Raw genomic sequence first — 13,072 nt, forward strand, 5'->3', positions numbered from 1 at the left:
TTCTCGAGATATTCTGTCAAAGTCACCTTCTTCTCAGGCCCATCGTATCTCCTGTCGTCTTCCCCAAAGATGGCCTGGATCTCCTAAGATAGCGGCTCCACAACTTAGGGTTTTGGGTTTACGGTTTAGGGTTTAGGATGAGCCAAACTACCGCGCCGTAAAAGCTAAAATGTAGGGCACTAGTGGCCATAGCTTAAGCCTCAATTTCCTAAACTTTTGTTGATTTCCAGCATTTCAACCCCAGGTTCCCAACACTCACTTGGTCCAGTAGCTCTCTTCCAAATCTGACAAAAAGAATCTGTAAAGTTTGCTCTACACTAATTTCTCCCTTCATTTCTTTGTCATACATCAAGTACTGCACTACATGAAAAAAATTGCGGGGCTCGAGGCCTGCAGTGGCAGCAGCAACAGCGGCAGTTACGACCAGCAGCATCGAAAGCAGCAGCAGCACGAATAGCTAGAGAACAAACATCACTGGCCGCCGGGAAGATGAGGCATCCCGCAAGAATAGCAGCAGCACTGGCGGCAGCAGCAGTAACAGCAGCAATAGCAAGACGAAAAATGCCGTTTTGAGTGCGCAGCTGTGTCGGTATCTAAGATTTCAGAACTTAGGAGGAGGTACCTAGACGCGCATGGCATTTTAATGGCATAAGCTCTAAAACTCATTATTCGCAGATTTTGTGCTTTTCTTGCCCGTAACATCAGTGGTCCCTCTTTGGTAAAGAGTGAGGAACTCCTGCCAACTAATAGACCCGTCGAGATCTTCATCCACTTCCCAGAGCATCACCTCCACCTCATGCTGCAGCAGCAGCAGTAGCAACACTGGCAGCAGCAGCGTCCAGCCCACTAAAGCTTTGGCCTTCCACTGAGTCAAAAATCGCTATAAGGCATTGCGGCCGCAGCAGCAGCAGCTGCTGCAGCTGCTGCAGCTGCTGATGTCCTTGCGACTGCTGAGAGCTGGCTGTTGCTGTTTCCGCGAGGTCCCACTGCAACAGCTGGGCTTTGCTGCTGCTACAGATTGTATTTATTGTCTTTATACGTAAAGGCATAAGGGGAGAAAGTATACATTTTTATCGTGGTGGGTCAGGTCTCCGTTTGTGCATGTTAATGTAAAGTGTCAACTTAACTCTTTGTTTCGCTCTGGCTCTAAATTTATCTTTTTTCTCTATTAACGCCTCATCTGCATATCTATTAGCGCTTCATCTGCATATCTCTCGTTTTCCTGTTTCTAAAATTTATGTGTGCATTGGGTGTCTGTGAGAGCCCTGAGCAATTCAGAATGCCTGGCGAGGGCGCCCGGTGAGGGGGCCCCCTCGCTGGGCTCTTAGCCTATTGCAGTGTGGTTTGGAGGGCAACTCGCCTTCGTAACTTTGTGGTGTAGGCGGGCTAAAGTTACAAGGACGTCATGGGGGCTGATCTTCCCGTCATTGTCGGCGTCTAGGGCTTGGAAGGCTCTGCGGAGAGCCTCCAGTTCAACCTGGCTCGGCAGGTCATCGCAGGTGGGGTTGTTGGCATTGCTGCTAGTGCTGGGCATTCTTGAGGAATGCGCTTAGCGAAGAGTCTCCAGCCGGCAAAGAAACACTGGAAAGAGCAGCAACCGCAGCAGCAGCAACACAAGCAACCACAGCAACAGCAGTGGCAAGCGGGGCTTTCTGCCGGCTCAAATGAGCACAGAGTCACTTTTTCTAGCTCAAAGACCTTCTATTGCAACTTAAACGTTTCCCGGCGGCAATATTGATGAAGGTTTCCCTAGGGGAAGGGCCAGCAACGCCCAGCGAGCACTGGGTTGCAGATGGGGCTGCTGCATACGACGTTCACAAAGGGCCAAGAATCTGCCTTTCGCAGTTTTATACAATTAAATTTTAAAAAGGGAGCAAATAAAAAAATGATTTGATGAGAAGTAAATACCTATTTCTCCTTCAAATGGCTGCCTGAGCCCTACCTAGCTGGCCGTCACCGACTGGGGCCCTGGCTAGCTCACGTCCATGTGTACATACGACGCAGAAAGCCAACCCATCAGCAAGCACACTGGTTCCCCGCTTTTATTTGTGTAATATTTCATCAGCTATTGGGGGGAAACAGTGGAAAGAAGGCCAATGCAAACGCAGCGGGCCCCACAGCCAAGGTCACTCCAGCGCCCCTGAGGCCCACGAACCACCCTGAGCAGGGCTTCGCAGCCCGAGGGACGTGAATCCTGCGTTTTGGAGTTCTTGCAATCTTTTTTGTCTATTTATTTGGTGCCTGGGTCGGGGAAACGGCTGGAAGACACTGTCTGGCCGCAGCTGGTCTTGCGTCTGGAATTGTCACACGCATGTAGGTGGTTCTGTGGCTGCTACTGCTCCTGTAGTTGTAGATGAGCTCGTCACTAAAACTTGAGCCGTGGCTTCAGCCGATCTTGTGTTCCTGTGGCTGTAACTAGTCGTTTTGGTGCGGCTGGCCGCAGCTGGTTTCGTAGCTCCAACTCCCGCGTTTGCCGTCCTCCCTCCTGCGTCCATCTCTAACTGTTTCTATGAGCATTTCTGGGTCCTTTTCTAGCACTATCTCTGCTGCTGTTGCCTCCCCTATTGCAGCTGCTGCTCCTCCTCCCGTTGCCGCCACTGCCGTTTCTGTGGCCACTGCAGCTGCCGCTGCTACCGTCTTCGTCGACCGTTACCTCCACAATTTGCCTGCACTTCGCCAAATAACAGCAAAAAAAGCTCTGTTCTCCTAATTTTGGGGGGCCACGCAGTGCTAGATGAGAATAGCCCTGCAGCTGGCCAATGCACGTTCTGCAAATCAACACTGATTAACTAATACTTAGAGGCTCCTAGGCTCTCCTTCCTAGCAACTAAGTTGGTAGACTTTTTCCTGCATGTCAAATGGTGAAAGCATGCACCGCATTTCTCCCTTTGAGGACTTTCAGTTGTCGACTTAAACAATACGGCCCACAACTTAAAAGACATATACACATGAATGACGTTATGTCAAAAAAACTTCATAAGGAACAGAACGGCCCATATTAGGACATCGACAGATTCCCCGGCAGCTGCTCATACGGTTTTCGTTGCTGCTGCTGCCACAGCTGCTGCTCTTCCTGCTGAATCAGCTGTTCTTGCTTTTGCAGCACCTGCTGCTGCTTCAGCTGCTGCTGGCGCGCCTGCTGTTTCTGCAGCTGTTCCTGCTGCCGTTGCAGCTGCAACTGCCTCTGGTGTTTCTGCTGCTCGCGCCGCGTCAGATCCTTAAAAAAGAGCAGCAGCTCCTGTCGCCATTTAGTAAGCTCTGCAACTTTGACGGAGAGCTGCCTGGACACCTGAGCCTTGTGAATAAATTCCAGCAGCACACGAGAAGCCTCCAGTCTGAAAAAAAGGCCCTCACAGATACCTGCTGAAGCAGCAGCTGCAGTGTTCGCATCTATTGGTGCTGCAGCTGCTCTTTCTGCTGCTGCTTGTGCTGGTGCATTGGCTATTACTTCCTCCTCTGCTGCTGCCGGAGAAGTGCCCCTCAAATTAAACGAAATGCTTGCTGCTGCTGCAGTTCCTCCTGCTGTTGCAGCTCCTCCAACTGCTTCTTCTGCTGACGCCCCTTGAGCCCCTGCAGCAACAGTCTCAGCCGGGATATCTTCAGCTTCCTCCGTGGCCGTGCAGCTGCGGCTTCTATTTGTGTCAGTTGCTTCCAGCTCAGCAGCAGCAGCAGCACGACTGCTGCTTTTATCTGTGTCAGGTGCTTCCAGCCCAGCAGCAGCAGCAGCAGACGCAGCACTGAGCTGCTCTGCAACCAAAGTTAGCAGCAGCTCCGCCCTCTTGACGACAAAGTCATACATGTTGGCTGCGTTGTTCTGCATGTCTTCAGGAGGCCACCTCAGGTTCCAGCTGCTGCTGCACCCACTGCTGCTGCTGCTGCTGCTGCTGCTGCTGACTGCAGACGAAAAGCCTCCTAGCGAAGCAAAGGCGCCTGGCAGGTAGCCCTCTGCAGCAGCACAAAACTTGCAGTGGCAACAGCCCATATGGCTCCAATGCTGCAGCAAATGATACTCTTGGGAGTAAGGCGTTAACAAAGGGCCACTAAGAGGCTTCTCCTCGAGCCCTGCTTTCTTGGTCGCAGCCGTTTGGAGGAAGCATGCATCTTCATTAAAGGTTTGCTGCTTGTGTGGGGCGGACTGCGGGGGCAAGAGCGCTGCTTGCTGCTGCTCCGCTTGCTGCTGCTGGCTGTACAACAGCAGCAGCAAGCTGCGGTTCCTCTGATGTGGTGGCAAAGGCGGCAGTAGCAGAAGCGGCGGAAACGGAGCGGCAGTGATCTTTGCGCCAGCCTATTGCAACGCACACACGAGGGAGGCGGTCACGCAGCAGCAGCAGCAGCAATCGAACAGCAAGACTGGCAGAAAACGCAACAGCAGCAAAGCCAGCAGCAGCAGACGCGGCATCACGGACAGACCTTGAAGTTGCAGACTGCAAGACACCACCTGGCGAGACACAGAGCTGCGCGAAAGACAATGCGGCAAGAAAGCTCTCCTGACAACAAACAAACAAATAATCAATTAAGAGCACTGCAGCGGCTGCAGGTCGTCTGCCCAGATGGATATCCAAGGAATTTCTACAGGCTTTATAAAGCAGAGCGGGGCCGGTGCTGCCTGTCAGCAGAAAACTGGCCATTTAGATGAGACTTGCTGCTGCTTTTGTAGCTGCCGCCGCACATGCTGCTGCTGCTGCTGCTGCAGTGCTTGCCACTGCATAATTTACCAACTACGTCTGTTGCAAGCCTGCGGGATCTCTCCGTAAACGCCAAAGCTTCTAGAGAGAGCCTAGCTGCTTCTGCTGCCAGACAGCGCGCCTTCTGCTGCTTCTGCTGGTGCAGCTGCTGCTGCCGCGGCATTGGCTGTCTGCTTTTCTGTTCCCGACGCTGGCATTTAAAAAGGTCCAGAAGAGCTTGGCGGTGCAAAGCCGCAGCAGTAGCTGCAATACCAGTTGCAACTTTCAACAGCTCAGCAGCAAGCATCAGCAAATCTCCTTCCAGCGCGGACGCCCCGCCGCCAGTGGCCCACTTGGCAGCAGCGTGCCAGAGTTCATTCCACTCAGCATCATCCGTCGAGCAGCAGCTCCCACTGCCGCTGCTGCGGCTGCTGCTGCTGCTGCTCCGGCGACTGTGCTGTAAGGGCGGAAGCGCTGCGTCGTTTCGCAAATGCCAAACATCACTGGAATCGGGAATGCCGTCCTCCAAAGCAGCAGCAGCAGCAGCAGCTGGTGCTGATGCACTTTGTGCTTCAGGGAAACAGGGATCTGCTGCTTCATGGTGCGGACTGGAGGCAGCAGCAGCAGCAGCAGCAACAGCAGCAGCGGCAGCAGCAGCGGCAGGCATACCAGCGGCAGCAGCAACAACCGCCTCCTGTGGCAGGGTCTCTGCAAGCAAAGCAGAAGAATGAATCGAGCCGCCCCCATCGGATTTTTGCGATAGTGCGGCTGTTACTGGAGTCGGCGTTTGTTTCGCTGCTGCTGCTGCTGCTGCTGCTGTCGTCGCCGTAACTGCAGCCGCCGCTGCTGACATGGAGGACGCAGCAGCCTCGTGATGAACTGCTGCTCCCAGAAAGGCCCCGCCGCGATATAGTCCAGGAGGCAGCAGCGCCGCAGAACATCGCAGCAGCCGTCTTAGCCACAAGAAGCCCCACTGGCGGCTGTTGCTGCTGTTGAGGGCGGCTGAAATGCTGCTGTTGCTGTCGCTGCTGCTGACGTTGCTGGCAGGGTCGGTGATGTTGGTGGAAAGATCTTGAACAGCTTGTGAGATCTTGCTGCTTAATTGTTCTCCCCGAAGAAGAAGTGCCTGTTGCTGCTGCTCTCGTCGTTGCTGATGCTGCTGCTGTGAGTCCTCTGAGAGGAAGTAGTACGCCTCTGCCACGTGGTTGCTGCTGTCGCCCCTGGGGCTGGCATTGCTGCTGTTGCTGCTGTTGCTGCTGTTGTTGCTGCAGCTGCTCTCGGGAACCCCATCGAACCCCCACCAAGAAAGGCCCCCGTCGCCTAATGAAGACACTGACTCCTCACGTTCTGCTGCATTTGGTGCTTTTCCAGTCTTACTTGCTGCTGCTGCTGTTGCTCCTGCAGTCGGCAGCAACGAGGAGAACAGCGCTGCTTCCGACTCAGCCAGCAAACCTTCAGAGGCAGCAGCAGCAGCAGCAGTAGCTCCAATAAAAGTGCTTGCTCCCCCATCTCGGGGGCTACAGAGGCCCCAGCGGGAGGCCCCTGAGGAGACGGTGGAGGCTTTCGTGGTTCCTCCACGCACTGAGAGCCATCTCCTGCTGCTGCTGCTGCTGCTGCCCTGGTTGCTGCTGTTGCTGCCGCTGCTATTAACGCTCATATCGTCCCCTTCAGCTGCAGCGTTTGCTGCGGGGCTGCGTGGGGTCGTGCCGTCACCCGGCAGCAGGTGCTGTTGCTGCTGCTGCTGCTGCTGCCTCTGGTCTGCAATTCCTGCAAGGCCCCTAATCTGACTGTCTCCCTTCGCATCCAGCAGCCTCTGCAGCAGCTGCAAACACGGAGAAAACCTGACAGGGGCAATCCGAGACAGGGGCCCCCCCGAGCGGGACAGTGGGGGCCCCCCGTCTTCGTCAAGGGGCCCCTCATCCATAACGAGAAGCCCTTTGTAAGAACTGATCAATTTAAATCTCAAGACCTGACTTGTGTGGCTCAGAGTTGAAAGCCCGCACAGATCGAAGAAAGGTTTCTTCGCAGAAGCGCCACCAAGCAGCAGCAGCAGCCGAAAAGCTGCTGTTGCTGCTGACACAGCTTACTCTGCTACTGCTGCTGCTCCTGCAACTGTTGGCGCTGCTGGACTATTCGAATCAGAGATTGTGGCTGTTGGTTCGGCTGCCGCTGCTGCTCCTGCTGTTGCCGGTGCTGCAGTTGTTACTTGCTGCATTTGTTGCAGCGACAGCGGCTACATTTGTTCTGCAGCTACGTCTGCAGCTCCCGGTGTACCTAGTGAGGAAGCTGCTGCTGAGTTTGCTGCTGCAGTTGTGCTCCTGTTGCTGTAATTGCTTACGTGAAAGCTCTCCTTTTGGGAAAGGCCTTTTCACTTGCTGCTGTAAGTGCTGCACTTGCTGCTGACTTGCAATCCACTGTACGGACAGCTGTGCTGGATCTGGCACAAATTACAAAGACAGGAGTTGTGGCCGGTGGTGGAGAAGGGCTGTAGATGTTTCTCTAGCTGCTGCTTTTGCTCCTGCTGCAGGAGCTGTTAGTTGTTGCTGCTGCTGCTGCCGTTGTTGCCCGTGCTGTTGCTGCTGGCCCCGCTGCTGAAGCTACGAGCCGTCGGCTGTTGCCTAAGTCTTCATGGCCCGCAAATGCACATCAAGATAGCGCGGGGACACTAAATCGATATTACAAGCTCTCAATAGAGCTGTTGCTGCGGCTGCTGCTGCTGTTGCGGTTAATGGCCTGGTGTCGCTTGTCGGTCGGCCCTTGTTAACGCAGCGGCGGCAACTGTGGGATCTCGCTGCGCTAAAAGACATAGATAAGTTGCATTTGACATGGCAACACACACCTGCACCACTCAGGTGTAACTACACCTCCACAGCAGCTGCTGCTGGTGAGACACAGCGCGGAAGGCGCAGACCCTTGGATGCTCAATGCCAAGTCTTCACCTCAAAGCCTTAAATAGAGCAAGTATCCGTTACCTTGCCTCACAGACACCAAAAACATGTTAAAAATAAAGGAAAGCAATTTATTTCGTGGCGGTCTAGCGGAAAATAGGCAGCGGGGTGACTGCAGCATAGGCCCAGTACAGCCAAGGGCCAGGCTGCCTGTTGCTGTGGGGCCCCCGAGTTCCTGGATTGCAGCAGTAGCTGAGGCTGCTCTTGGTGCTGTCCCCGCTACAAAAGAATTATTAACCTGTATTGCACATGCAGATCTCACCGGTTACCCTCTCGAAGACAGCTACGGCGGTGCGCTGTCCTTTTGGCTGTGGAGGCCCTTAGGGGCCCCTCATTGAACACGAACGGCAGCAGCCCCTTCTACCCAAAGCAAGATGAGCTGGTGAGTGCAGCAGGGCTCAGCAATACAAGCAGCAGCACCAGGAACCTCCAGCAGCAGCACACCCGCAGCAGCAGCAATCTGCGAATTCGGGGCCACCACGGAGGCCCTTCCATGTGTCGTAAAACACTACCAACAGGAACACACCGTCGGGTCGCAGCAGACGGGTAGAGAGCAGCAGGAGCTGCAGCAAGTGGGGGTGCTGGCTACAGCAGCCGCAGAGAGCTCTAGAGCCTCGCTAGCAGCAGCAAAGTGACTGTGCTGCTCGTTGGTTTCTGCTATCAGGCTCTTTGGGGGCTCTTCCGCCCCAAAGGACAACTCCCAGACAGACAAAAGTCTCCCAGAACTCCCCCCAGGACTCCAAACGTTGCCTCCGCGTGAGAGCTGCGCTGCGCTGGTGCTGCAGCCGCTGGAGCTGCTGAAGCTGGCTTCGCGTGGAAGAAGAGCAGCAGCAAGGAGAAGCAGTGCTGGTGCTGATTTTCCAAGAGCCCAGACTTTTCAGTTTGCGGCTGAGGGCCTCTGAGCTGCCTTTTTCTTGCATGCGCTGCAGCACCCCCACCAAAGGGGGCCCCCATTCCCTCGGGGCCCTTCACGGGCTTCTCTGAGCCTCCTCCCTCTCCGCCCCAGCCTGCAGGAGCTTCAAGGGGGGCCCCTTTGCCTTTGGCGTTTGCGCCTCCAACTGCGGGAACGGACTACAGCAATGAGGACTTCTCCAAATACACGTAATTCCACGGGATTTGCTGCTGCTGCTGCGTTCGTTGCTTCTGTGATGCATGGGGTTCCTTTTGAACTTGTCGAATCTGCTGCATTGAGACGTTCTTCCTGTTGCTGCCGCTGCTGCTGCCTCCGGTATCGTCCTTTGAGCTGGTGCTGCAGCTGCTGTAGCTGCTGCTGTTGTTACTTTTGCTGCCAGCGGTCCTGTCTGTTTTCAGGTGTACTCATCCGGTTGCTGCAGTGGCTGCTGGCTGTTGTTGTTGCTGTTCTTGCTGCTGCTGCAGGTCTGCGTACACTGAAAGCCCCGGCATTAGGGATTCTGAATACGCAACACAGTATCTAAGAAGCGCAGAACAGAAAGGGTCCTGGCTGGATGAGCATGTAACAAACCCGAGACTCAGGGGATGTATAGAAGGCGTTAAAATGGGAATGAAAATGGTGAGGACGGGCTCTATGAAGCATTTCTTTTGTCTTATTTGTTTTACATACTTGAGGCCTTTACTTTGCTTTTCTAGCCTCCTGGCTTTTCAGCTGGGCTCTCTGTTGTGTCCTTCTGCATCTACTCTTGTGGGAGCCTCTTGGCTTTTCAGCTGGGCTCTCTCTGTTGTTCTTTTGCATCTCTCAGTGTCCCGCAGGAGGTCCTCAAACAGTTTTTCTAAGTGTTCTTTCGCTTTTTTCACTTCCCCGTCTTCTCTTTTCGGCTTTCCTTCAGCCTTTGACATTTTCCGCCTTTTTATTTATGCTGCATATTCTCGTGTTTGTCTGTCTCATAGGAATATATTGTCTCCGTGTAGTAGTGTTCTAGCTCGTGCTGCTTTCCTCCACATTGTGCAAAAATATCTGTTTTGCCTCCGCGCTTGTATTTACTCAGTGCCTTGCTTTCTTTCATCCAGTTGGCCCGTGTTCTGTCGCCTGCCAGGTGGATCTCTCTTTTGCGGCTTTTATCACTAGTTCTGTTATTTGTTGCTTTTCTCCGTTGTTGGCCTTATTTAAAATGCGCTTAACTGGATCTACGCCATCTCTTTTGCCGTTGTTTGTTTCCTTCCTGCCTCTTTCGCTGCAGGAGTGTGCTCTGTGCGTTTCCTCCATCGTGTTCCGGCCAGCCTCCCAACCTGTAACTTTCGTTTTTTTGGTACTTTTGCTAAATATTTCCCATGTTGTGTCTTTTGGCACGTTACAGGGCTGTGCTGTTGGAGGCATTTTTGGTGGCATAACGGGGGCATATGCAGCAATAAAGAACAGAAACTTCCTCATATTGCCCTTTTCAATGGTGATTTCAGTCCCTGAAACCTCAATTTTAGATTGTCATTGCAGCTGGGGGGACGCGTCTCAGTGGTAGACAGCAACGAAACACAGCAGTAGACTGAGCCGCGCCTAACATAAGTAGACAAAGGCCAGCAAACACATATGTATGAGCTTTCTTCTATTCCGTATCTGCAGGTTGGTGGCGCGCTCTCCTTTGGATTCTTTTTAGGCTGTGGCATGGTCATTCGCTGTCAAGAGGCCCGGCAGCCCCAGATGTTAGAAGCACCTCATGATCCCCTGAGCAACAAAAGGTCCCGGGGAGTTGTGAGCTTTTGAGATTCCGACAAATTCTGAGACTTGCATGCATACAGACTTTTCGCCTATTGTATTGCCCCGTGTCCTCTTGGGAGCCTTCCCTGCATAATAGTTAGATGTTTCACTAGGAAGTATTCTTCTTATCACAGCCCTTGGAAAGTTCCAGAGGAAATGTGCACACCAGTCGAAAAATGTGCAACCGTTTAATCATTCATCTTGCGGCGGCAGAAACTGCGAGAACCGCCACAGCGGTAACTCTAACGGCTACAGCACAGGGGCATCTTCAGCTTTTGAAGCCTACAGGATCTGTTGGCGACGTATCTGGTTAATGCACAGACACTGTAGGCTGGAGATAGTAAACAGGCACCTATTTGCCGCCCGCCGGAAATCCGGAGTGTGCTTCCTGTGCGATTTATTTGTGTGTAACACACAACGTCATGCATAGCCCAGCAAGCTTCTACACTGAAGCTGGCAACCCTTGAAAAGACCAAGGTTGCGAGGCTTCAGGAGCTGCTGTGTTGGTTATCCTTTTTTCGTTTCACTGCATGTAAAGTACCCGTCTGTTTGATTCCCTTATCGCAGTGTCTGCGGGTCCTAGCGTTGGCATTCTCACGTGTGCATCAATGTAGCAAAGTGAGCATATTCATGTTTCGGTGCGTACGCGTACTTGCGTAAGCGAGGAGCCGCTTCTACAGGACGTGCATGCGCATCCTGAAAGCCACCTTACTCTTCCTTTCAAGAGTTGCAGGAGTCGATTGCTTGCCTCTGAGCTCTACTGGTTCTGTGCTGTTATCACAATATGTAATCACGCAAGATGGATCGAAAGAAACCTAGGCCTGGGAGAGTTAACGTGTTTGCAATCTGACTAGTTGGCGCAGCCGAAATGCGCAAAGGAGCGATATGAGGGCAGGAACTTATTGCTCATATCGGACGATGCATTGCAGTTGCCACTCATCGGCGCGCCTCGTTGGAGGTGAACTTAAATTAAATAGAACTACACTGATTTATGCCTCGCACTTCAAAATTTCGTGCATTGCACAACCTCGTCTAGTGCCTGGACACCGACTTTCATTGGGAATACTTCGGCAGTTTCAAATGCTTGTCTTAGTTTTTCAAGTTGCTAAAACCATACTGCGCAGCGCACATCCACTAGTTTAAGTGACTCTTCTGCACTGGTTCAGTTTCCACGTAGAGGAATAATCTTGTATCTGACCTAACTTCTGGTCAGGAGGCTTGCTGGCTCTGGTTTGAGCTGTTTCCATCTTAGCATCAGCTTCCTAACTCCTTGCTAGGGTTTTGGACATCAAACTTGTAGCCTTAGAAGTTTCAACTCTTTGTGAAGTCTGCTACTAATTTGGCGGAGAGTGTAGCTCTCAGCAGATGCTGGTAATGGATTGAACACCTCAGGGCACCGGAATAACGTCAAAACAAGTTTCCCACAGTGAGAAGCAAACGGAAGCCACTACAGAGATGTCGGAAAAGGAAATGAAGAATACGAAAAAGCATTGGGGCTCTGTTATTGTAGGCTGATAATTCACAGCGTGGCAGGGACATTATTGTTGCCCCCTGGCTCGTTGTAGAAAGAGAACAATGATGCAAGTCGCAATCGTGCTTCCCCAGGCACTGACTTTTCGAATGCAAATGCTTCCAGGGAGCATTTCAACTTATGAAGCGTCCTTTTGGAAAGGTTATGCTGAATCACACAGCAGTATTTTGTAAGCGGTGCCCAAATGCAGCTTTATCGAAGGACTGACCCATATAAAATGAATCGAAGAGCATTTTTCAATCTAGAAGGATTGCTTAAAAGCCTTAGAACCGAAGAAATTAGTGAGCGAGGATCCGTTGCGAAACGCTTGGTTTCACGACTCCATTGCGCGCTACGTCGTCCACTAGTCTGGAACATTAAACTTCACTTTCGTCACCCCTGCATTCTCGCGCATCTAACTGCCTGTTTCTATAGTGTTTACCTTGACTAATTGCTCATCAAAGGGAGCAGAACCTCACTCGCGTTGGAGTACAGCAGGGTGGCGGGCATGAGCAGAACTGCGCACAGGTATCTCACGGAAGTCAAAGCTTCTGTGTGCTGTCTCGATTTTGGAGAGAAAAAGACTTAAAAATCCGAAAAAAAGCTCTGTCCTAGCCCCTCAGTCCGCAAAGAAGTTACTAGCGAGGCTGCTGACTACCACCGCGACGATTGTCGATTCTGTTCCCAAAATCACGAGACCGAGCCTGATCATATGATACAAGAATCATTAATGTAAATTTTTGAGCCTAGAGCTACCAGCCAGGGATGCGGCAGCAGGCTGGCCCACGTCGTGTCTTGTTCTGTGTGACGAAGTGTTTTGGAGGTCGGCTCAAAGCTGCATTTTCCGCGAGTCGCGTGACGTTGTTTCGAGTTGTATACGCTCCCCTAAAACAGGAGAAACGCTGGAGAATTCGGGATAAAACTGAAAGCATTCAGCGAAAGATAAGCCGCGCTGCCCATGCCGCACCGCTTTCGAATATGGGAGCGCCCGCATAGGAGACACCGAAGAATGCGAGTTCCGCGGGATCAAAGCAGGGGGAATGGAGACATAAACATATTTTTTGCCCGCCAGTTATGTGTCTTGAAGGATTGCGGCTTCGCAATTTGAACGCGAAATAACCAAAAGCAGTGATACAATGCTTTTAGCTACACAGGGGGGCTCATCATCTCATGCGCACCACTGACGGCGATCCTAGAATGCAAAGAAGGCCTTGCGTGCTCTCAACCGACGTTCTTCACTGCGCAGAAACTTTTTAGCTGTACCACTCATCATCTGGACAGA

General features: G+C 52.4%; 1 protein-coding gene across 1 annotated transcript; it reads right to left on the reverse strand.

Annotated features, from left to right (window-relative positions):
• Positions 1 to 2,998: 2,998 nt before the first annotated feature.
• Positions 2,999 to 6,588, reverse strand: ETH_00034875 (troponin C, putative; the record flags this gene model as incomplete). The annotated part of the gene is made up of 3 exons (XM_013375885.1): positions 2,999 to 4,285; positions 4,411 to 4,487; positions 4,716 to 6,588. 3 exons carry the CDS (start codon positions 6,586 to 6,588, stop codon positions 2,999 to 3,001), a joined length of 3,237 nt encoding a protein of 1,078 aa, XP_013231339.1.
• Positions 6,589 to 13,072: the final 6,484 nt, after the last annotated feature.

This window comes from Eimeria tenella, genomic scaffold (assembly GCF_000499545.2).
Source record: "Eimeria tenella Houghton genomic scaffold, Eth_scaff30, whole genome shotgun sequence".
Taxonomy (NCBI): Eukaryota; Apicomplexa; class Conoidasida; order Eucoccidiorida; family Eimeriidae; genus Eimeria; species Eimeria tenella.